Source organism: Asparagus officinalis, chromosome 3 (assembly GCF_001876935.1).
Source record: "Asparagus officinalis chromosome 3, Aspof.V1, whole genome shotgun sequence".
Lineage (NCBI taxonomy): Eukaryota > Viridiplantae > Streptophyta > Magnoliopsida > Asparagales > Asparagaceae > Asparagus > Asparagus officinalis.
The window spans coordinates 2070925-2095780 of NC_033796.1; the positions used below are offsets into that span (position 1 = coordinate 2070925).

General features: G+C 42.5%; 1 protein-coding gene across 2 annotated transcripts; it reads left to right on the forward strand.

Annotated features, from left to right (window-relative positions):
- LOC109832615 (eukaryotic translation initiation factor 3 subunit J-like) lies at positions 2741 to 24654 on the forward strand. Of its 2 annotated transcripts, none has more exons than XM_020399986.1 (7): positions 2741 to 2871; positions 3744 to 3839; positions 5967 to 6094; positions 23030 to 23178; positions 23617 to 23764; positions 23867 to 24023; positions 24235 to 24654. In XM_020399986.1, the coding sequence occupies exons 2-7, from the start codon at positions 3827 to 3829 to the stop codon at positions 24324 to 24326; spliced, it is 687 nt and encodes a 228-aa protein (XP_020255575.1). In that variant the 5' UTR covers positions 2741 to 2871; positions 3744 to 3826; the 3' UTR covers positions 24327 to 24654. The 2 variants fall into 2 exon arrangements, with proteins under 2 accessions (XP_020255575.1, XP_020255574.1); XM_020399985.1 differs by having other exon boundaries at positions 2744 to 2871; positions 23864 to 24023.

Below are 24856 nucleotides of genomic sequence, written 5' to 3' on the forward strand. Positions count from 1 at the left end.
CAAAGAAGATATTGGGTATGGAGATCGAGCGAGACAGGGTGAAGGGGAAATTGAAGCTTACACAGAAGAGCTACTTGCAGAAGATGTTGAAGAAATTCAGCTTTGATGGCAATGCAAAAGCAGTTAGCACACCATTGGCTCCCCACTTCAAGCTTTCAGCGTTGATGTCACCTGTTTCAGTTGAGGACAGAGATTATATGTCGAAGGTCCCATATGCTAGTGCAGTAGGTAGCTTGATGTATGCGATGGTGTGTACGAGGCCAGATTTGTCACAGGCCGTGAGCATGGTATCGAGATACATGCATGACCCCGGGAAGGGTCACTGGGAGGCCGTGAAGTGGATTCTACGGTATGTTCGAGGCACCGTGGATGTTGGTTTAGTGTTTCAGAAGGATGAGAAGGACGGGCAGGCTTGTATTGGTTATGTGGATTCAGATTATGCTGGAGATCTTGACAAACGCCGGTCTACGTCAGGTTATGCTTTTACATTGGCAGGTGCACCTGTATGTTGGCGTTGCACGCTTCAGTCCACAGTGGCTCTCTCTACTACAGAGGCAGAGTATATGGCAGTTACTGAAGCTATTAAGGAGGCTTTATGGTTGCGTGGATTATTGGAGGACTTGGGGATTGCACAGGAGACTATTCGGATATATTGTGATAGTATGTCGGCTATCTATTTGGCAAAGAACTGCAGTCGGTTTGATCAGTTGATTCAGATGGGGGGAGATCGCGTTTCAGCTCGAGTATTGTTCCTGGACTTGTTGAGGAACTATTGGATGATTTGGTGTCGGCTCAGTTTTTTTTTTGGTGGAAACATTCGCCGAGGTGGAGAATTGAAGAAATTACAGAAACTCAGAAGAATCAGGCAAACCAGGCGGCGGGCGACCGGGCCGGGCGACCGCATTCGTGCACAAAGCTTACTGTGCGTCAGGAAGGTGGTCGGTCGACCGGTGCGGTCGACCGAGGGGTTCTCTTGGAGTTTGGGTTTTCTACTGAGAGCTGGTCGGTTGACCGGGCCGGTCGACCGGAATTGATCGCGGTCGACCGGTCCGGTCGACCGTCGCTGTTTTGGGCTGGGCTTTCAGGTTTTCGACCCGATTCGTTTTGTAAGTTCTATATATACCTAAACCTGTTTGTTTAGGGTAGAGGTTGGACGAATTTGAGCAGCCAAAGAGAGAGAATCATTGCATCCAATTGTGAGAGAGCTTTGAGAGATCTAGAGCTTTGTTTTAGGGTTTGGTCTGAGAGATTTGTAACCCTATTTGTATTCTCTTGATTTCTAGTAGAAAGAACTCCCCCTCCTTGCCCCGTGGACGTAGGCAACTTGCCGAACCACGTAAATTGTGTGTTCTTGCTGTGATTGTGGTTTGCATATTGTTTGTGGTTCAGTTCGAGTTATTGTTCGTGTTGCCCTAGAAAGCTTCCGCCGCGCACAACATCGAATACTTTCCCTTCCGAACCTTGTGTTTGAGAATAGAAAAGTAGGAAAAATCACAGCAAATAAAAGATAAAAAAGCTTGCAGGAAAGTAAACAAAAAAAAACACACCGGATTTAACGAGGTTCGGCAATCGTGCCTACGTCCTCGGAAGCCATACCACACAATTCTTTGATTAATATTGAAGAAGATTACATTGCCCACAAATAGGATCTAATCTCTCTGAGATCTCTCTGAAGAATTCTCTCAAAACCCTCTTTTTTTTATGTCTAATCTCTTCTAAGGCTTTCCATATATATAGAAAACCTAAAACCAAAACATACTAGGAATTCTAAAACCAAAAAACAAAATATATTAGGAATCCTAATAACTTGTTATCAAAACAGATTAAGAATCCTGTTACCAAAACAGATTAAGAAACTTACTATCCAACAATTTTTTTGATTCCAACTTTGAGTCTACATACCTTAGACTAACACTTGATTATAGGAACGACATCGAAATGATAGAGACATTAGATATTAAGATTTGGCAACTCGGGAACAAAAAATAAGACTACAACATGAAATTAGAAACGGAAAGAAAAAGGGGCATTTGTCAGAAATCCATACTCATGTCATCGAATTTAAAAATAAACGAAAAGAAAATCTGGGTGGAAGTTAGATACTAGGCTCTAGTCAATATATACGGGTGCTGTTCTTTAAATAACACTACACACACACTCTCCACCACACCCCCTCTCCTGCTACAGTGCAGGGGGCTCACCTGAGATTTTTTAAAAAATCTCAAGTGGGCCCCCCTGTACTGTAGCAGGAGAGGGGGTGTGGTGAAGAGTGTGGTGGAGAGTGTGCCTATAGTGCCACTCCTGTTCTTTATGTTATTTGCGTTTGTGAGCTTAATCATGAAGAGCATTAGTGGATTTTTTTAGTTCTTTCAGGTTATACGCAGCTGAGGTCCTGAGGACATCCTGGAAACAAAAAAAAAAAGAAGCTCGAGCGTAGATCGAAATAAAGGGCTAGAGCACTTAAAAAGAAGAAAACAAAGCGATGAGCAATTAAAAATGAATGAATTTTGTACCTTAGATCGTTTTCTTCCGGTGAGAATTATTAGCAAAGGGAGGGAGTGAGGTATTCAGATTTGAGGTCGTTCCGAACAATGAGCGGGCTTTTTAATTTTGAAAGTTTGGAGTCACGGGGGTACATTGGACTGGGCCTGCAATGACAAATAAAATAGGCCCAAATTGGCCGGCACATTAAAGATCCGTTTAGAATTGTTTATTAAAAAAAATAAAAAACTGCAGTTAAAAGCCGACTCGCCAAAATCCCTGCTCATCAAGTAATCGATCGGTCAAAATCCCAATCCTCTGACGGCGAGAAGAAGAGACGTTGACGCCAAGGGCTGACGTATAGGCGGCAAAATCATTATAAATAAAAAGGTCAGTTTTTGTTTCTAATCTGGACGAATTTTATGTTTTGGTTTTCGATTTTAGTTTTTGACGGTGATGAACAAGTCGGAAACTTTTAGGGTTTTTTTTTAACTCTCTTTTATTAGGGTTGGGGCTGATTTGTAAGAGGAAAATTCTGGGACTGATCATTTACATGAATTGAGGTCATGCGGCCAAAGCCGGCTGTGTAAGCGCTTGAAAAGGTTTAAGCAGACATGGATTTAACACTCAATTGGATATAATTGAGTTTTATTTTAACTCGGATTCAAGATAATTGAAGGGTTAATTAGCAAAACATCTAGGATTTTAAAGGATAAAAGTGGTAGATTTGAGGGGTAAATTAGCATAAGCGCTTTATGGTGGCGCCAAAACCACCAGCAAAATCAGTTCATGGGGACTTGCACTAAAGCCCTCACCACTTGAAATGAATATTTGGATGCCCTCTACTTCGCTCTTCACTTTCGCTTTACGATTAAAGAAAAGGATATGATGAGTATTTGAACTATAGTGTGTTTACTTTATTGTGTATGCTTTATGTTCGAGTTCTTAACATATAGATTGGAGGGAGCCCAGGCCCTATGACTCCTAATATGGCTCCAATATGACATGCCTCCACCACTTATCCAGGGTTGTATACAGCTGAAGCTCCAGTAGAAGCCTAATTAGGAATTGAAAAGATTAGGATTTTCTTGTCAGGTTTCAAATTCGATCCAATGTCCTTAAATCTGCACCTTCACTTGAGATTTAACTTTTGTGGAATCACTTTATTAATTCATTAAACCTTGATTCCCAACCTTTATCTTATTCAGATTTTTAATCGAAAAGCTGGTGCAATTCCTTTTCTATCTGCGTTTTGTTTACAGGGAGTTCAATTAGAGTTGTCCTCGCGCCCTTCTTAAGGTCTTTGAAGCCACTGGTAATTTAGAGAAGAGAATAAAAGAGAAAGATGGCGGATTGGGGTAAGTGAAAATTTGTAACTGGTTGTTCTATTCTCCTAAGTTTATGCCCGATGGTGCTTGTTGTTGGTTTTACTGTTTGAGAAAGATTGGATTTTGCTATTGGCAGAAGAGTATGTTCTTCATGCAAATTAGATTCCTGCAAAAGATATGTGATTTTATATTGGAAATAAAGTATCATAAGGGCCCATGTTATTTAAAGAGAGTAATCGCTGAGTAAGTTTTAATGCTTAATTATACGTACTAAAATTTGCAGTTGTAAGCCCAAACTTAAATTTGGATGATGAACTTTTGTTTTCTGTTCATGACGCTCAACTACTGTGCTGTTGAGCTAAGTACATTTTAATTTATGGTTCGTTATAGTTTATAGACTCAGTTTTCTCCTGTAAGCCTTTTTTTCTCACTTGCAAAGTGCGGTAGAATAAGTGATATTATATATGTATTGACCACACTTTCCCCAGATAAAAAAGTATTACAACTTTGCAAACCCTTATTGCAGTTGGATTGGTTAACAAAAACATATGATTCATGTAGTAGTTCCCAAATATATGGGATAAAGCCTTTTGTTGTTGTTGTTGTTTGTTTGTTGTTGGTTGACCAAAACCCGGTTCGTATGTCATTTAAGTGAAAAAATGAAATGTTCAATCAACATGATGCACACATTTCTGGGAAATGTGTGGTATCTTACATTTCAGTGAATAGCTTTTACTTATGTGACATTGCGATAACATCTTGGAATTACACAATATATGTATCTCGGGAAGCATTATTGATCAGATTAAGATCATGCAATCTCTGGCATTAGATAGTTAAAATATTTACTTACATCTTGGCAGTATCAGCTTGATTTACATAAATGTAAAGGATCTCCTGCTTTGTCTCCTCAAATGATCAACAAAGTGCAGCTAGTGTACAGATGCTAGTATCTCGCTCACATTGATATTTTGTCAGTAAATTTTCACAGGCTAATATGAGTTCTGTATTTCACATCTTAGAGTGAAATTGCCGAAACCCGATACTTCACTATATCGGTTTTACTGTGGTTAACCATAAGTTTCTTAGAGTGCACTATAAAGATATTATCCTCAACCCACAAACAATTAAGAAAAATGATGGGCCAACAATAATAAGAGGAAGTTGTTCCTGACTTGATTGGCTATAGTAATTAGGAGACCCTATCTCATAGATTTTTGGCAAAGGAAAGAGTCTGTGTAACTACTCATCTTATTTGTATAGCACTCGAGAAAGGGGGTGGGAACAGCTAGAAACGGAGAGAAAAAAAATGGAGATTGGATTAAAAAATAAACTATAGCAACATGTTAGTCTATTTGAGGTTATCTCGGTTGTAAGTCGCTAATGTGATGTCCTACTTTGATTATCATACATACTCGCCCCTTGCAGATCTGTATTTGTATTAGTCTTCTGCATTAGGCAACTATCCACGAGTCCTTCAGTTACATTTTCTTCTTGTAAAAAATGAGGTTCAACCGCGGTTAGAATAAAAAATTTTATGAATTGACCAGGTAGGCTAATCTGTAGTTTTTAATTTTTCTTTCTGCATTAGGTAAACCTAACCCTAAGCATAGGGAAGTAAAATTTATTTTCCACTTTAATGTTTACCTTGAGTAGATTAATTTGTTTCAATTTAAGACATGGGAATTTTGGATGATAAAGAGTTTTCAAACTGTATGGAATAAGCTCTTTTGTGTGATATTTTTTACGGAGCTATGGTGTGGAAATGGTATCTTTAGATGAGAGGAGAGCTGCAGTTTACCTAAATGTTACATTTTGGAGACATTGGTATAGCATCAACATTCTGGATTGTAGAGAGTTTTTTGAACTGTAATCTATACATTTCTTGTGTCTAATTTTGAATGGAGCTATGGTGTGGACATGGTATCTTTAGATCAAACCTGAGGTACAGTTTATCAAATGTGCACTTTTCAGAGACTTTAGTAGCACGAGAAAATTTGCAGTTACTCCTACGAGTTATTTTAGGTAGACATAGTTACCTTGATGCCTTTAAATATGTTCGGATATACTTTTTACTGCTTCACTTCACTTTCTTGGAAGATTTCCTTTCTTTGTTATCTGATCTCCTAGTATTATAACCATGCACAATTTTTTTAGAGGATGAAGAGTTTGAACCGTCACTCCCTAGTTTGAAAAAGGAGCAGCCAAAAGGTGTGTGGGATGACGAAGATGCAGATGATGAAGATGTGAAGGAATCATGGGAAGACGAAGAAGAACCTAAACAGGTGCTTTCCTTTTTGAATTTGTTTTCTATTAGTTGTCCTTTTTAGGCTTTAGTTAATATATTTTAGTTGCTATATGTTGTGATGAATATGCTTTGAGTAGCTAGTTTGTGCACCAGAAGCCACATGTTTGGGCCAATGACTTCTCCGGCCATATCTTCAGCACTTTTGATATCCGTGTAACAGTTTGAACGCTTTAAATTTAAGTGCTCTGAAATGATCTTTGTAGATGGCTTTCTAAAACATTGATAGGATTCATGTGTCTGAGCATTGCTCCTGAGCATTTTTCACTTTCACGAATCATAATTTTGTTCTCTTCATTGCCTTCTTAAAAATGCATGCACAAACCTACCAAAGGTAAGACCTACATATGACTAGCAGCTGTCATTCCATTTGGTAATTTGGTAATGTAAGAGTCAACATCGACTCATCTAAGTCGGTGTTCATCACAGACCTTGTAAGTTGGTAATTAAACTGACTCCTTTAAGTTGGTTATTAACCGCCATGAATTGATTGGCTCCTTTTTCAAGTCGATTATTTTGGCTTAACAGTTACCGACTCAAGAATAGGCGGTTAATGAAGTTTATATAAGTGAGTGCAAGTGAATCATGTGTGCGTGTGAGAGAAAATTTGAGATGAGTGTGTAGTGTGTGTTGTGGTGAGGAAAATTAAGAGAGCGAGCGGTGCATGAGTGCTTGCAGTGTAGTGTAAAATATTATTAAATTAACGAAATCCTTTGCTCTGGTTTATTTCCCCATCTTGAATTATTTTTGGGTCCTTCTTCAACAAGTAGTATCAGGGCGGACTGTCCGGGATTGGCTCTTTTGGTACCAGCACCTATTCATGTGTAGTAGTATTCGTTGGTTCGTGAAGTTGGAGTTCGTGCACAATCTGGGATAGTGAAGCTTGTTGGTCAGGGACCAAGCTTACATGGTAAATATTAAAAGTATATCACGTTACAATGGCGGATCTAGCGAACACTATTGGTGCAGTCAAGAAACTCAATGGGTCCTTCCACTTTGTTCAACAAATAGTATCAGAGCACGCGGTCCGGAGCTGGCTCTTTTCATACTAGCACTTGTTCGTGTGTAGTAGTATTCGTGGGTTCGTGAAGTTGGAGTTCGCGCACAATCCGGGATTGTGAAACAGGTTGGTCAAGGACTAAGCTTGCGTGGTGAATATTAAAAGTATACTATGTTACTACGATGGAGCTAGCGAACTCTATTGGTGCTGACAAGAAACTCAATGGGTGCAACCACAACTACCAGAGCACATTCATGCAGTCCTACTTAAAAGACCAAGAACTTTTGTAGGTCCAAAGTGGAGCCGAGACTACAACACCACAGAAGGAAAGTGAACCCCTAAGAAAATGGAAGATAAAGGCAGGGAAAGCGATGTTCGCCTTAAAGACGATGGTGGATGAAGATCTTTCGGAGCACATTTGAATGGCCGACCCACCAAAAGAAGCATAGAGCACGTTTGCTGTACTCTTCTCCAGATTCAATGATGTGTGATTACTGATGCTCGAGAGCCAATTCATGAATATAAAGCAAGGGAATATGCACAATTCATGAATATAAAGCAAGGGAATATGCACAATTGTTTCTGAGAGTTGAAGTTGCCTTTATTTCCCCTTTCTTAGGGTGAGACTCCCGAGGTTCTTCAGCATCTATCCTCTTGGGCATATTCTCAACCTGCTTGGCGTAACGTTAGCTCTTTCACATTTTTTCTTCTGACTACGGTCAAACCTACCTAAAGCATAGGACAGTAAAATTCTAGTTTGCACTTCTAATGTTTAGCTTGAGTAGATTATTTGTTTCAATTTGGAGACGAGGGGAGATCATTGATGATCAAGAGTTTCAAGACTGTTGGAATAGATTTTTGCTTGAGTCGATTGTTTTACGGACGCTATCGGTGTGGAAGATGTCTCTGATATCTTTCAGATGAGAGGAGGCTGCATTTCCTAAATGTCCCCCTACAATCTTGACGATGCACCTTCGGCATACTACGCCCTCAATCATTCTGCCGATGTAGAGGTTTTACCGTTGAACTGTAATCTCCCGCCCCCCCTTAATTTCCCTTGTGTTAATTGTTGAATGGAGCCGCCTCATCCGGTCGTCGACCCCGCCACCACTGGGTCTTCCGCCCCACTGAGCGGTACAGTTTGGTAAATGTGCACTTTTCCGAGACTATTAGCCACTCTAGCACGAGAAATTTGCAATTCTTCCGTCGGTTTTAGTTAGACTAGTATACCTCTGATCACCCCTCTTAAAATATTCCCTCGGACTACAGCTCCCCTTTATGCTTCCTTCACCTTTGCTTGGAAGCATGTGCCTTGTTGTTATTGGATCCGTAGTATTAATAACGTCGCACCCCCCACTCTCTTTTTAACAGGGACGGCATCGACGAGCTCTTGACCCGCCTCTCCTAGTCTCTCTGAACACGCGCGCAGCACAAAGTGTGTGCCCGATCGACGAGACGCGATGATAACGATGTCGACGGCCACAATCCATCCGGACGACGACAGACCAGATAACAGGGCTTCTCTTTCCTGAATTTGTTTTCTTTAGTTGGTCCCCCTTTTCTCTAGCGCTCTACTCGTAATTTATTTAGTTGCGTATATGTGTGTGCGATGATATGCTTTGAGTAGCTTGTTTGTGCACCAGCACACTGTGGGCAAGATGAGCTTCCCCGGCAGTACTCGTTGCTCTCCTTTGATTCGTGCCTAAGACAGTTTTAGCGCTTTAGCCACAGTTTAATGCTCTGACAATGTCTTTCGTAGATGCCTTCTAGAACACCGTTGATAGGATTAGTGTCACCGGCGCATTGCTGCTGAGATTTTCACTTTCGCCCTCGCTCACATGTTCCCGCGCCCACCTGTTTCTCTCTCTCTCGCTTCCTCACACTGCTCGCTCCACCCGCCCCCCTCCCCCCCAACCACCGGCTCCCGACCCTACCATCACGACTAGCCGCCTGCCCCCATCCATCCCGCTCTCCGCGGTACATCCCCTCCGGTCACCCTCGTACCCGCGTCAAACACATACACTCCCCCTACGCTCCCCAGCCACCCGGCTGCGTCCCTCCCCCTGTCGTCAGCCCCCTTCCGGCTGATTCCCTCGCACTCTTACAGAGTCTCTCTCACGCCCCCTCCACTTGACTTGGTCCTCGTGTCAGGTGCCGCCACTCTCTTTTGGCGGCCCCCGCCCCTCTAACGTTACCACAGACTCAAGAACCTGGCGGCTACAACAACTATTATATATGAGTGCAAGTAAACCACTTGTGCGTGTGAGAAAATTTGCCGAGGCGAGGCATGCCCTGTCGCCCAGTGTGTCGTCTGTGATGAGGAGACATTCCCCGACCCCCCCCGCGCGCGCTCGCATCGACCGTGCCCTCGTGCCAGTGTCGTCGTAATAAAATTATTAACTCTAACGAATCTATTCTCTGGTTATTTCCCCCATCCCCTCTGACCCCCCCCCCAACCCCCATTCTTTTGGGTCTTCTCAACACGTGCAGTCAGGGGCGGAACACCCTGTCCGGTTGTATTTTCGTACGCACGCCTTTCATGTGTAGGTAGTATTCGGTGGTTCGTGAAGTTGGAGTCGCTGACATCTGGGTTAGTGAAGGCTGTTGGTCAGGGACCATGCATACATTGGGTAATATTAAAAGTAGGATTACGTTACAATGGCGGATCTACTGACACATATTGGTGATTCAGACTCCATGGGTCCTGTCACTTTGCTTACAAATAGTCAAGAAGACGCGTCGGAGTGGCTCTTCGAACTGCAATTCGTCTGTGTGTATTCGTCGCGCCTGGGTTGTGAAGTTGGAGTTGCGCCTGCGGGGATTGTGAACAGGTTGTCGAACGGTAAGAATTTCGTGCTCGTGATATTAAAAGTCCCAGGGGCTACTCATGTTTACTGGAGATGAGCTAGGATTATTGGTGCTGCAAGAAACTAATATGGTTAACAAACTAAGAGAACATTCATGCGAGCTCTACCTTAAAAGACAAGAACTTTTGTACCAAAGTGGCAGCCGAGACTACAACACCCAGAAGGACAGTGAACCATAAAGAAAGGAGATTAAGGCAGGAAAGCGTTGTCTCGCCGTAAAGCGGATGGTGGATGAAGTCTTTCGGAGACATTTGAGGGATGCCCGACCCACACGCCATAGAGAGTCTTTGCGTGTACTCTTTCTCCAGATCGAATGAGTTTTGTGATTACTGATGCTCGAGAGATTCATGAATATAAATCAGGGCTACTGCACAAGTTCTCCACGAACCCCCTTAAGCAAGGGCATATGCAATGTTTCTGGAGAGTTGAGATTGCTTTATTTCCCTGGTCTTAGGGGTGGAAGTCCGAGGTTTCCATCTATCTCTTGGGGATATCTCTCAACGCTGTTTCCTAGCTAATAGAAAGTCGGGCTTTTTCATCTCCTGACGTTGGTTATCCGTCAGTGCTGCATCGGTAGTCCGTTCACGCAACGTCAAATAGTGTCCCTCAGGCACCTTTTGCATCAGCTCCTCGGGTCTGTCAGCATCGAACACTATTTGACATGATATTGCTTAATTTGACACTGATTTAAAAATCCCTGAAATAAGAATGAGGAGAATAAGCATGCAAGGCTAGAGACATGAGTATCATGGGCTTATAGCTGGTTATTGGTGGGAAGTTGAACCATCTATTCTGGACTTAGAAAATCTATTAGTTGCATAAGAAACATTGGTTAAGCAACTGACCGATGTTTCCATCATAAATCAAGATGAAGCTCTCTTCAGCAGCAAAAGCTAACGGCAAGAGCAATCCAATTTGCAGTTTGGAAAAGACGGATTTCATAAGCAGCTGCACCGGTAGAGGAAGAGGATGACAAACTAGAGTATGGTAGAAAAAGAGCAAGGTGATCATTAAGCTTGACAGCAGGAAGGAGGATGCTACAATTGTTGCAAGCGAGGACACTTTGTACGAGATTGTCACTACAAAAGACAACCAGTAGAAGGTAACACTTCAACCTCAAGCAACTCTCAATTGAGCATTGAAGATGCTTGGGATGCCCAAGCATCTATGGCCACTGCAGAAGAAGAATTAGTTCTGAAAGAAGAGGAGAATGAAATAGCCTTTAGATTTATTACGGTTGAATTAGAGAATATATCTGCAACACTTATGGATATAAGAGTCAAATATAGCGATGATTGAATCGTGGCCTCTGGTTGCTCCAATTACATAACTAGATACAATGAGAAATTATTAAAGGTCTGAGTATCGAGAAAGACGAGAAGTAATTATCGCTAATACTACCAGATTACCAATCACTCACATTGGCAACTTAGTGATCACGCTACGCTCTAGTCCACTAGAAGTGCAGTTGGAGAATGTGTATCACATTCCAGATATGAAGAAGAATCTCTTTTTCGTCTTATTTGTCTCATAGTTGACATCATCTGGCAATTATAGTGTTTGGACAAGATGATGTCAAGGTGTATCGCAGCTTAAAGCTTGCAGGGGAACTAATTATGGAAGGGAAAACGCTAGAGTCTATCTACGTGATGTCGGTTGAATCTGCATACATAGATTAGACTCGAAAGATTAAGACTGTTGATCTTTGGCATGCAAGATTAGGGCAAGTGAGTTATCATAATCTCAAGTTATGATGGAGAAATCAATAGTGAAAGTTCTTCCTTAGTTGGAGGTTCAAAATGACACCGTATGTGCCAGTTGTCAGCATTGTTGTAAAAAGCGCTCTAACCGGACGCTTAGGTATAAGCGGAGTTTTGGCCACCTAGATTTCGTTGAAGCGCCTAATCTAGGCGGCGGTCCTGCTTAGGCGCCGCCTAGGGCTACGCAACGCACCTAAGCGGGCTATCTAGCTTTTGAAACAAAAAAACCCCACAATATTAAGTTAAAACCCAGCCTAAGGCCATTTAAAAGCCCAAACCCATAACCCAAACCCTACCCGCTTCACTTAAATTAAAACTTAAACTCTCTCTCTCTCTCTCTCTCTCTCTCTTGTATTCACTTCACTCGACCCGATCTCTCAAAACCCTAACACCACTGTTCCTCCCTCCTCTCGACGAACCCCTGTAGTCGCTACTACCACCTTTGCTTCGCACCACAGCCATCCCTCCTTGATAAGCCTGATCACCCCCTCCCTCCATGAACCCCCGTAGTCATCGCTACCACCTCAGGTCCTCAGCCACCCCTCCCTCTCAACGAACTCGACCACCCCTCTTGGCGAACCCCTGCACCCTTCACAGGTCGGCAACTACTGCCACCATCACGATTCATGGCTTAATCTCTTCTCTTCTCTTCAAGGTAAATTTTTAAAATTTCTCTTTTTTATTTAGTTAATAATGATCTCGTTCAATTCTAGTTTAATATTTATGAAGAGAACTTAGAGAAGACTAAATAGTTAATCTTGTTCAAGTTAGTTTAATTAATTAGTTTAATTTAGTTAATCTTGTTCAAGTTAGTTTAATTAATTAGTTTAATTTAGTTAATCTTGTTCAATCTTATTCAACGTTTCTAATTTTAGTTAATTTTAGTTTTATCTTGTTGAATTTTAGTTCAATTTTATTCATGGTTTAATTTAGTTAATTTTAGTTAATCTGGTTAATTAATAATTAAGATTAAAATATTGTTCAATTTTAGATATAGGAGAGAAGACTAAATTGATGTTAGTACTTAATAGATCAAGTTATGTGATTCATATTTTTGTTAATTATTATAATTATTTAATATAAAAAATAGTCAAATGCTTGGTGTACACTTAGGCGTCTACGCGCTAGGCCCTGGAACGCTTAGTCCGTCTAACATTTTCTGTAATATTGTTTGTCAATATGGAAAAGCACATCAACGACGTTATCAAGAGTTAGAGTATCGAGCCAAGGAGCGTTTGAAGCTTGTGCACTCGGATGTTTTTAGCCGAGTGAAGCAACCATCGATTAGTGGATTGCAATACATGGTGACTTTTATTGACGACTTCTCTAGGTATGTCCGTGTATATTTTCTAAAAGAGAAATCTAAGATGCTCTCAAAATTTAAAGAGTTTCGAGAAGAAGTTAAAGGAACAGTTAGAAAGAAGACCTAATGCTTACGAACAGATAATAGAGGAGAATACACTTTCAACAAGTTCATTGACCATCGTTGAGAGCACAAGATCCGGAGGCAGTTGACATGTCTGTGCACTCCACAATAGAATGAAGTGGCTGAGAGAAAGAATCGACACCTAACAAAAATTTGTCGAAGTATGTTGTATGCTAAGAATGTACCAGTACGCTTCTGGGAAGAGTGCATGAAGACCGTAACACGTAATTAACAAGTTGCCGCAGCCAAAGTGTTGATGGTTTATATGATCAAACAATCAGTATGTATCCAGGGTAGGATAATTCCGATTAGGTAGAGGAGATTGATGAGGGGATCGTCTTCTTCTCTAACTTTATGTCTAGTTCTTAAATTAGGGTTGCTGAACAATCTGCACATATAGAAACTCGTGAGAGGACAGGGATTGTTCTCCCGTTGTACCTCCGATGATCAAGTTAGATGATAAACTTGAGTGGGAGAAAAACATCAAAACTTAGAGTTCTCCTTATGTTTTTTTATTTTGAATTAACCCCCCTTTAAAAGGCGAATAGTAATTGTATTTATACTCAGTACATAAGGGGTAGATTAGTCACTTTGGCTGAGCACAAAAGGATGGTGGCAAAGTGTGGGCTGGCAGCTGAATTAACATTTGCTTTACAGGTATCGACTGACGTCTGAAGGGAGGATCACTTCGGCCTTGATATTTTTGGGGAGTGATCGACGGCGTGTCAGTGTTTACCTGGGCTGACAATTGATGTGGGCTAACGAGCCCCGAGGTGTGATGATGCCTATCATGTTTCAGGTATGATGTGGATATGTCAGTATGGATAAGCTTTGTAATGGAAGATACCCTTTAGCTTCCCTGGGAAGCAAGGCCTTTCTGAATCATCATTGTGAGGCGTCTGGCGAGTTGACGAGTGGTCGTGTGGGCTTGCTGGCGAGTCGTCTTTGATAGGGAGAGACGACAAGTACCGTCATTCGTGTCGACATGAAGGGATGTCGACAAGTTTAGTCGGCCATGTTGGGAACCATGTCGGTCTTGGCTGCCAGTTTGTAATAGAGTATATGATGAGTTTTTACTAATTCACCGTTTGGCAATGAATCATATTTTATCGAATTGGATCACTATAACAATTGACCCCTTTCGTTGGGAGTCAGTTTGAGACGAGTCCGAGTGAAATGATATGGGCTTTGGGCCAGTGTGAGTTTACTTAGGACGATAAACTGAAAAGTTTCTTCCAACTGACGTGGCTGACGTTATCGTGTATTCCTCCTTAACTGCCATGGCTCCACTTTTCTTGGCTGATGTCATCGTAAATTTGAACCGCCAGATCTAATTCCTAACCAACGGCCATGATTAAATTTCAAGAATCAAAGCGTCATGGAGTTAGTAGGAGGCGCTCCGATTTTCGAGTGTTGAGGCGTGGAGTAATAAAGAGGTGTCGCTTCGTGTTCCAAGTGAACCGTTTGAGATTCCGAGATGGATCTCATCCGTTTGTTTCGAAACACTGCATCCTCTCAGGTCAGTCCACGTGTCTTTCCAGGAGACTATACATAACTCGCTAGGGGCTGAGAAGATTTCTTTACAAACTCTTGCTCTGAAAAATCTACGACGTTTCTTTAGACTTTAAGCAGAAAAACTTTCAATGGCTTCTCAAGCTTCGACCACTGGTCGTAATGAGTAGAAGATCGCTCTTCTCCTGCCCATTCGCTCGAGGATCTACATGGATGACCTTGAGTAGCTTTATAAGCTCTATGATATCCCCAAGACTTTCACACTAGCGGCGCCAGACAGCGACGAGCCGATGTATAGCCATGGCGAGAATCGAGTGTCGTTGTATCTTGTTCATTTGGAGCATGGTCTACAGTCGCCCCTTCACCTTTTTATTAGGGATGTGTTTGTCGCCTTAGGGGTTACCCCTTCTCAATTCTCCCTAAGTACGTTGAGGGTTTTGGTGGCCTTCTTCGTCATTTTCCACCATGTCGGGGTTCGGCCGAGCATGAGGCTGCTTGGGCATCTGATCAGTGTTGAGTCGGTCGAAAAGGACCCACACTACTTCTACCATTACCGTGGTTTCTCTTATACTTTGGAGTCGAACAAGGACTGGAGGGAGCGGTATGTGTAGGTATATGGTGCCGATAACATTTTCGCCTGCTCAAATTAGCCTAAGGTGACCAGGGACGCGTTGAGACTGGTCGTCCTTAGTGCTCAGGAGGGGAAGGACTTGGAAAAGGTTCGTTCCTATGCTGGGTCATGGGAGAAGAGCAATCTTTTTGACACGGTGTCTCTTTGAGCGACGAGTGTGTCCATGATTTTGTCCTCCACTGACGATCGGATGAGGGCCAGTCTTCTGACTCTCCCTCGGTCGAAGAATCGCAAAAGGGACAAGGGACGAGGTGTCAGGCTCCATCGCCAGACCCCAAAAGAAATTGAGAGGAATCCTCGACCTCGAGGAGGCGGTCGGCCTGATGCCTCGAGCGGTCGAAATTGCTTCTGAATTGGACGAGGGCCGAGAGGAGAGCCTAGGTCGACTCGGTAGTGGAGCTTTAGTCAGCTGAGAGGAGTCCACTGGTTGCCTAAGTTGATTGCTCGAGTAATGTGGGGCTGGTAAATGAGTCTTCTTCTGGCGGGGAGACGATGGCCCCAGTAGTCGAGGCTGTCGAAACTAGGACCCAGATTGGAGACACAACTGGCCCTAATTCTATGCTCGAGTCGTCTCGTCGTCCCGATAAGGAGCCTGTTGGGGCGGATGACAATGTCGAAGGGCGAGCGGTGCCTCCGCCAGATCATGAGGAGAATGGTGCTGACGAGAGGCTCTAGCCATGACGCTATGATATCTCGGAGGTTACCCCCGAATCTTGGGATGTGGCGAAGGCGATGTTTGTGGGAGTGCCATGGAGGCACTGTTCGCCTAGAAGCAAATTCCCTGATTACGATACGTTCGTGTCGAAAATGTCTTTGGACGTTAAGGCCTCGATCTTGGGGTCAGCTACGGCACCACTCGCAGTCGTTTGTCAGTTCGCCCTCCCAGAGAACAAGAAGATTTTGAGGGAGATGCCAAGTGCTGGCATACATCAGGCCCTCCAGGCTTACTTAGTTCGGGGGGCTTTACTGGAGCAAGCATTGCTCAACCGGTTTGAACATATGCATGACTCCTCCCTGGAGTAGCGGGCAGAGCAGGCCTAGGAGAAGTCGACTAAGGAAGAAGTAGAGAAGAGCATTGCTGCCTTAGAGGCTAAACTGATAGGCAGGGAGGACGTCTGGCGGCGGGAGCTGGACGAAAATGATAGGCTTTTGACAGGCTACATAATCCAAGTTTCCAAGCACTTGGGTTCTGTTGATGATCTTCAGCGGGAGGTGGCCTAATTGAAGGGAGAGGTCGGCCGTCTACAACAAGGGATTTCTGAGTGAGATGACCGACTGACCGCTTTGGCCGGGGAGGTCGAGTCCGAGAGGTGCCTGAAGGAGGCGGTCGAGGAGGACGCTCAATCGAGCCGTCTTTTGATCGAGCAGCTGAGGCGGGACCTTGAGGAGCGATCGACTCCAGCGTCCGCGACGATTGTCAAGGACTTGGAGGGTCGGCTTGCTCATCTAGATTTGGGGTAACATAGAAAGGAGGTTATCGACGAGTGGCGTCATGGCCCCTTAGGTAAAATTGAGATAGCCTTGACTTGTAAGGCCAGTGTCGACTATCTCGCTTCGCTGCGCCTATCTAGCTCTCTTCCCTCCCTTGATCGTCGTTAGCCTGATCGTGTCTCTTGTTGCATTGATCTGTTGGAGGAGATCATGGAGAGTGGAGGTGGAATGGATCAGCGCTTGACGTTGGGGGCGATGACGAGCCACGGGATGATCCTGAAGAAAATTCTCCCGCTTCCTTAGTTGTTTTCGCTGAAGCTTTTGCGGACTCCATTGCCGTTGAGAGCCTTCCAAGTCCTACTCTCGGATCTCGTCGAGAGGTTTAGGGGCTTGTATTTGTACTCTTTTTACGCTATCGTTTTTTTATATGCCTGTTTATAACTAGACATGGATATTGTAAAAAAAGTTTTGTAATTCACTTTGTTAGAATAAAGATTGATTCTGCTCGTCTTGGAGTCTGTCCTCTTTTATTCCTTGTTCTTTGCTTTGCTTTGGTATCTTGTAGCTTTGTTTTGATTGGAACAAGTGTTGATTGTTATGAGTCGGCCGTATTGAGACGACCCAACTGTTGAAGGGTCGAGACGATTGGCTCATGTAACGTTGATGACGGGCGAGATGTCTGAGTCTTATCGATGAGAAATAGCAGGTAGATTGCCTAAGTCTCTTTATCGAAGACAACCGAACATATGAACTCCATGCCCTGAGTTTACCCGTGATGGTACTAAGGGCTTTTCGACAGAGTGACAACTTGAAGGTTGGGTGTCCGGGTCTTACGTAGACGCATGAGTTTTTGGTCCGGAGGTTGGGTGCCCAGGTCTTATGTAGACGCCTGGGTTTTTGTTATTCTCATAATGGTTGAGAGGCGACTATGGGAGTCGATCATATTGTTAGTGCATTGGGTTTATTCCTGAAAAGGTATCAATGACTTAATATCCAACCAAAGTTGAATGCCTAGAACTTACTGAAGTTGACTAGGTCTTTAACAACTCTGAGGTTGTGCCTAGGACTTACTGAAATCGATTAAGTCTTTCGCCTTACAGAGGGCCACCCTGGGGGAAAAATAATGAAAATGGCAACCCTAAGGTTGGGTGCCTAGGTCTTACGTAGACGCCTGGGTCTTCAGGATCCCCATAATGGTTGAGAGGTAACTGTGAGAGTCGACCATATGGTTAGTGTCTTGAGTTTATTCCTAAAAATGTACCAATGGCTTAATATCCAACTGAAGTTGAATGCCTAGAATTTACCGAAGTTGACTAGGTTTTTAACAACTCTGAGACTGTGCCTAGGACTTACTGAAGTTGACTAGGTCTTTCGCCCTACAGAGGGACGCCCTGGGAGCAAAATAGTAAAAATGACAACCCTGAGGTTGGGTGCCTAGGTCTTATATAAACGCTTGGGTCTTCAGGATCCTCATAATGGTCGAGAGACAACTGTGGGAGTCGACCATACGGTTAGTGCATTTGGTTTACTACTGAAAAGACACTAAGAGCTTTTAATTTCTGCATTGGATCGCACTACAGGAGTGCGAGACAACAATTGGGTTAGTTTCAATAAGAATTTCATTAAAACTAAGTAAAATTTACAGTTATTGAAAACATCGTCTCAAATGCTCGATGTTCTAGGGATGTTGTAAAGCTCTCCCGTCTGGGGCCTTTAGTCGATAGGTGCCGGCTCGCAGCTCTTCTAGGACTGTGTAAGGATCTTCCCACTTGGGAGCTAGCTTGCCTCGCCAAGTGTCTCAGTCGAAAGCGGCTTTTGCGGAGGACGAGGTTGCCAGCATTGAATTTCCTTGGTCGGATTTTGCTGTTATAACAACGGGCGATTCGCTACTGATTGGTGACTTGGGTCCGGAGCGTTCTCTCGGATCTCGTCAAGGAGGTCAAGGTTGACCCGAAGTCCTTCTGAATTCATATCCTTATCAAAGTGTTGTAGTTGAATGGTTGGTATGCCTACTTCGACGGGAATGATTGCCTCGGCGCCATATGCTAGCTTGAATGGAGTCTCTCCAGTTGAGTTCTTGTGGGTCGTGCGGTACGACCAGATGATACTAGGCAATTCTTCCACATCCTTGAGATCTGAAGGCTATGAGGCAAGAGGCTACTCCAGGGGAGGAGGCGTTCTCCGGGTGATTCAACTCTAAACTCCGCTTGGCTATTCTGAAGATTTAGCAATCAAGAAGCTGGAGCAGTTCATTCTAAAAGACAACCAGGAGTCAGAGTGGTTTTCTCTAAAAGGGCAACCAATGTGGTTTCCTCGAGGAAGCTTTGAAGGTTGAAGGGAGCTCGACCATCCTGTGGATGGATAATTGGCAAATACTCCCCAAAATGGTTGCTAAGGCTATAGAGTGCAGAGGAAGAGGACAATGTCGATTCCTCTCAGTCAAAACCATTTTCTGCTTAGCTTGAGTGACACAACTTCGGGCCCCATTTAGCTTGGGTGACATAACTTCTAGGTCGAGCTACAGGATGAGACCGATCATGCCCTTGTTCAGAACCTGACATATCTTCTCGAAAAAGAGAGGAGGCTCCACAGTGGGCGCCAAACTGTCGATGGTTTATATGATCAAACAGTCGTATGTATCCAGGGTAGGATAATTCCGATGAGGTAGATGAGATTGATGAGGGGATCACCTTCTTCTCTGACTTTATGTCTGGTTCTTGAATTGAGGTTACTGAACAATCTGCACATGTAGAAACTCCTTATGTTTTTTTTTTATTTCGAGTGGGAGAAACTCCAATTCCGTTGTACCTCCGTCGATCAAGTTAGATAATAAAATTGAGTGAGAGAAAAACAGCAGAACTTAGAGTTCTCCCACTCGTTTTTTATTTTGAATTAATCTCCTCTTTAAAAGGTGAATAGTACCTATATTTATACTCAATGCATAAGTGGTAGATTAGTCACTTCGGCCGAGCACAGAAGGGCAGTGGCGAAGTGTGGGCTGGCAGCTGAGTCAGCCTCCACTTTACAGGTGTCAGCTAGAAACAGTGTGGACTGACAGCTGAGTCAACCTCTGCTTTACAGGTGTCGGCTGACGACCGAAGAGAGGATCACTTCGGCCTCGATTGGGGAGTGATCGGCAGCGTGTCAGTACCCACGTAGGCTGACAATTGATGTGGGCTAACGAGCCCCGAGGTGTGATGATGCCTGTCACGTTTCAAGTATGATGTGGATATGTCAGTATGGATAAGCTTCGTAATGGAAGATAACCCTTTGGCTTCCCTAGGAAGCAATGCCTTTCTGAGTCGTCCTCGTGAGGTGTCTGGCGAGTCGATGGGTGGTCGTGTGGACTTGCTGGCGAGTCATCTTTGATAGGGAGAGACGACAAGTACCATCGTTCGTGTCGACATGAAGGGATGTCGACGAGTTCAGTCGGCCATGTTGGGAAGTGTGTCAGTCTTGGCTGCCAATTTGTAATAGAGTATATGATGAGTTTTTACTATTTCACTGTTTGGCAATGAATCATATTTTATTGAATGGGATCACCATAACACTCAGCAATGCAAAAATAACTACAGTACGAGTTTTCTAGCTATGCCAGCCAGTATAGCCTAGAAGTTATGACAAATGGACGTGAAGAATGCATTCCTCCGTGGTGAAGTAGATAGAGAAATTTACATGGAACAGCCTAGGTGATTTGAAGGTAAGGACAAGATAGAGTATGTCTGCAAGCTAAAAAAGGCTCTTTTTGAGCTCAAGCAAGCACTGAGGGCATGTTATGGAAAGATTCTTAAATTTTTTGTTCAAAGCGGATATTCTGTTGCTTCTGCGGATTCAAGTTTGTCAACAAAAATGATAACAAACCTACAATTGTACTCGTTTATGTGGATGATCTGATCATCATAGGGGATAACGGAGAAGAAATTCGAAGGATAAAGAAAAACCTCTCAATCCGATTCCAAATGAAGGAGTTTAGAGAACTGAAACATTTTCTTGGCCTTAAAGTAGATAATATCAAAGACTGTTTATTTCTCTGCCAACATAAATATGCAAAGGATTTATTAATCAAATACGGGATGACCAAGTTCAAGCTAGTCTCAGCACCGTTGGAGATAAATACCAAGCTCTGTGTGCATGAGGGGAAGGCTCTAGATGATCCTACCATGTATCGTTAATATGTTGGAATTCTTATTTATCTAATTCTGACAAGGCCAGACATTGCATTCGTCGTTGGAATAGTAAGCCAGTACATGCAGAAGCTAAAAAGCGTCACTTGGAAGTTGTTCGAAGAATTCTAAGGTATGTCAAAGGAACACAATACTCGAAGGTCTGCCGCTGGTTATGTTTTCAGTCTTGGTTCCGCAGCTATAACTTGGTGTCACAAAAGACAACCAACTATATCACTGTCAACCATAGAAGCGGAGTACAGGTTAGTAACAATGGAAGCTTAGGAAAGCATATGGTGTCTGCAGTTGTTAGAGTATCTACATCAGCCTATAAACTACTTAGTTGCTTTACATCGCTTTACATCGTGGTAATCAATCTGCAGTTTGATTGGCGGTGAATCCTGTTTTCCATGCGATGATGAAGCATGTTGAATTTCATCAATTCTTCTTGAGAGAAAAATCAGGATGAGATTATACTAGAGTCGATCAAGACAGACGAACAAGTAGTAGATATACTCACCAAAGCATTTAACTCCCTTAAAATTTGCAGAGTTCAAAAATCAACTTAGGCTTGTGACTAGGGAAGTCGGTCTTGATGGGGAGTGTAAGAGTCACCACCGAGTCATCTAACTCTGTGTTCATCACCAACCTCATAAGTTGGTAATTTAACCAACCCGTTTAAGTTGGTTATTAACTGCCATGAATTGATTGGCTCCTTTTCAAGTCAGATATTTTTGGCTTAACAGTCCGGCTCAAGAATAGGCGGCTCATGAAGTCTATATAAGTGGGTTAGTGCCAGTGAAACTTGTGTGCATGTGCGAGAAAATTTGAGATGTGTGTGTGGTTCGTGTTGGTTTGAAAAATTAAGAGAGTGGGTGGTGCATGAGTGCTTGTAGTGTAGTGTAAAATATTATTAAATTAGTGAAATACTTTGCTTGGGTTTGTTTGCCCATCTTGAATTTTTTTCCTTTCGGGTCCTTTCACTTTGTTCAACAGGTAATCCTGCTGAGAATGTTGGGTCTCTATTTTCTTTTCTACGGAATTTCCTACCTAATCTAGGCATTAGATAGAATCTATCTCATATGCGTATTTCAGAGAATCACAGGGCTTAAAGCCTGTTTGGCTTGTATTCAGATGAAATAGGTATGACATATTAGTAGAAAAATATAAAGAGTGTTGTTACCCCTGGCCACCTTTAATCCTATGTTTTCAGGCTTGTTTTGTTATTATTATTTATATCAATTGTCTTCTGGGTTTTCAGTTTTTTAATAAATATTTGTTAGTTTTCTGTTTAGTTTTCATCCCAGTCATGCCTACTCATAACAGTAGATTATGCATTAGTAAACATTTAAGTGAGATGTGCAATAGTTTTAGGTGACTGCTTCTGTAGTGCATATGTAAGAAAGTGTCATGTTATAGTGCACTGGTTAGTCAGGTCAGTCTCAGGGTAAAGTTTGCAATACAATATGAAAGGAGAATCACTATTTCTGAATAGAACTTAAAGGCGTGGAATTGATTTGTATGGAAGAACATACTAGTGCACAGACCGGATGGAAGATAGCTTGTTGCTATGTTCAATTAATCATATTTTGCATTGTTGGTGAAATTGCATAGCCTGTTTATTATTCTTTAGACGCTACGTCATGCAACTTGAGCAGCACTGAACATGGGCTGGATTAACTCATTTTTCAATATGTTGGCTCAGTCAAACTTTCATTGCTTCTACTTATATATAATGGCTCCTCACTTATAAGTTGTAACTCAAATTAAAACTAATGGGTCAATGAAGGGTTCTCAGTGCATACCTTTGAATGATGAAATTCATGATAATTCATTATTTAAGTTGCATTAACTCGCATGAGTTGTAGCCTAAGAGTATGGACACATCAAACATGAAGCCGTATCATGTCTAATGCGTGTCTGGCATACGCATCAAACATGAGTTTTGCATCACGTGACTTAAAATTTTAGCTGATCGAACAGCAGAGAGGGGCTGTTGTTTTAGAATAGCTTGCCAAGGAGATAGCTATGTAATTGAGTATTGAATTTGAGGAATTAAGGATCAGGGCATTTTGATGGATAAGTTGTTGTATCATGAATGTCATATGAATTTTTTTTGATACAGGCACCCAAACAAGAGCCTAAAGAAGAAAAAACAGCAAAACCTGCTAATAAGTCTGCAGGAAAAAAGACAAAGCAACCTGAAGCAAAGGCAACAGAGGTAGCTGACCAAGTTCTTGCAGATCCTGTTGCAGAGAAACTTCGGCAACAGAGGTATATGCACTTGACAATTTGTCTTTCTCCTGTTAGAGCTTATTTTTGGAGCTTTCATGAAGCTGCTACTACAAAGGATAACCTTACTTTCTCTGCGTCATCCCCCCCAACCCCTTTCCCCCTCTCAACTGCTTCTGCCCTCCAATGAAATAGTGAAAGAAAAGAAGTCTGTATCACCTTTGTTTACAAAATAATACAGGAGAAAATGTTTTTAAAAATTTCCTCAGCAAATGGTTCTCTTCACACATGAATGTGGAGAAGGCAACTACAAATTCTTTAAAAACTTAGAATGGTGACTGGAGAAGTTGTTTTCTTTTCTTTCTCCGCTACTTCATTGTTTTCACCACTATTGCAACTAACAGTGAAGGAGCTGGAATAAAACATACAGCTTCCTTTGAGGGAACTGTCCTCCAGCTGATATTATACATTTCGTTGCAGACTTGTGGAGGAAGCTGATTACAAGGCAACGGCAGAATTATTTGCTAAGAAAGGTGATGAAAAATCTCTGGATAATTTTATTCCGAAATCAGAAAGCGACTTCTTGGAGTACGCTGAGCTCCTTTCCCATAAGATTCGGCCATATGAGGTAACACTATTTTTTGAGGTTTGATCGGAACTCTGCTTTCTAGTGTTATTCCTCTACCGGCTCTGATCAATTTATCTTACTCATTTCTTCGTGGCACAGAAGAGTTTTCACTACATAGGCCTTGTCAAAGCTGTAATCAAGCTTTCTCTCACTTCAGTTAAAGCAGCAGATGCAAAAGATGTAGCTTCATCAATTACTGCAATCGCAAATGAAAAACTCAAAGCAGAGAAAGAAGCTAATGCTGGGAAGAAAAAGCAAGGTAGAAAAATTGAGTATTATCTTGCAGTAAATTGCATGCTCCTTATTCACTGAGTAGTCAAGCATAAGGATCCTATCAGGACACCCCCCTAACTAACCCCTTGATCACCCGTGAATGATATAGATCACCCAATCTATGGGGGTGTTCTAATAGAATCTGCACTCGATAATTAACCGCTGCCTACATGTTAATTATTGTTTGAGTTGCACAGGTGGAAAGAAGAAGCAACTTCATGTGGATAAGCCCGATGATGATGTTGCTGCTGGTCATTATGATGATGTAGATGACTATGACTTTATGTGAGCAACAGAAAAATTCCTTTTTGTGTATCAATCTGAGGCTGAAGGTTCTGCGGCATTAGCTTGTTAGAGAGCCAAATTTCAAGCATTTGGTGTTTTTGATATTTCTCAATTATTTTGGGGGTGTACTTCAATATTTCTTGAACAATAAAAAGGAAGGATACTAGGCTATGGGAGGCTGCTGCGAGATGCCCGTAGCATTATTTTTTTTTGACCAAAGTTTACAATGTAGCAAATTAACTGTGTTTGGATTAAACATATTGGTTTTGTGACGATCGGATCGTGTTTGAGACGATTGAAGATCACATTTTGGTGATTCAACTATTTTTTTAGATCGATAAGCTGTATGCACTGCCTAGCTTAATTTGGATATGGTTGTTGCGCTCACTGTTTTTATCTACACGGAGAGGAGCTGGGTGGGATTTAAAGGCTACGTCAATTTAAATTTAAATGTAGAAATTATCACGTCCGGTCGAAAGAGTTCATCAGAGACCAAGTAAGATTTGTACTCACAAAATATCCATCCAGATGTCA

What these genes read in the sequence shown, in the direction of transcription:
- LOC109832615 (XM_020399985.1), top strand. An exon ending in GAGAAACTTCGGCAACAGAG is followed by an intron (nt 23,179 to 23,616) that starts GTATATGCACTT and finishes ATTTCGTTGCAG; the next exon opens with ACTTGTGGAGGAAGCTGATT. An exon ending in TGCTGGGAAGAAAAAGCAAG is followed by an intron (nt 24,024 to 24,234) that starts GTAGAAAAATTG and finishes TGAGTTGCACAG; the next exon opens with GTGGAAAGAAGAAGCAACTT.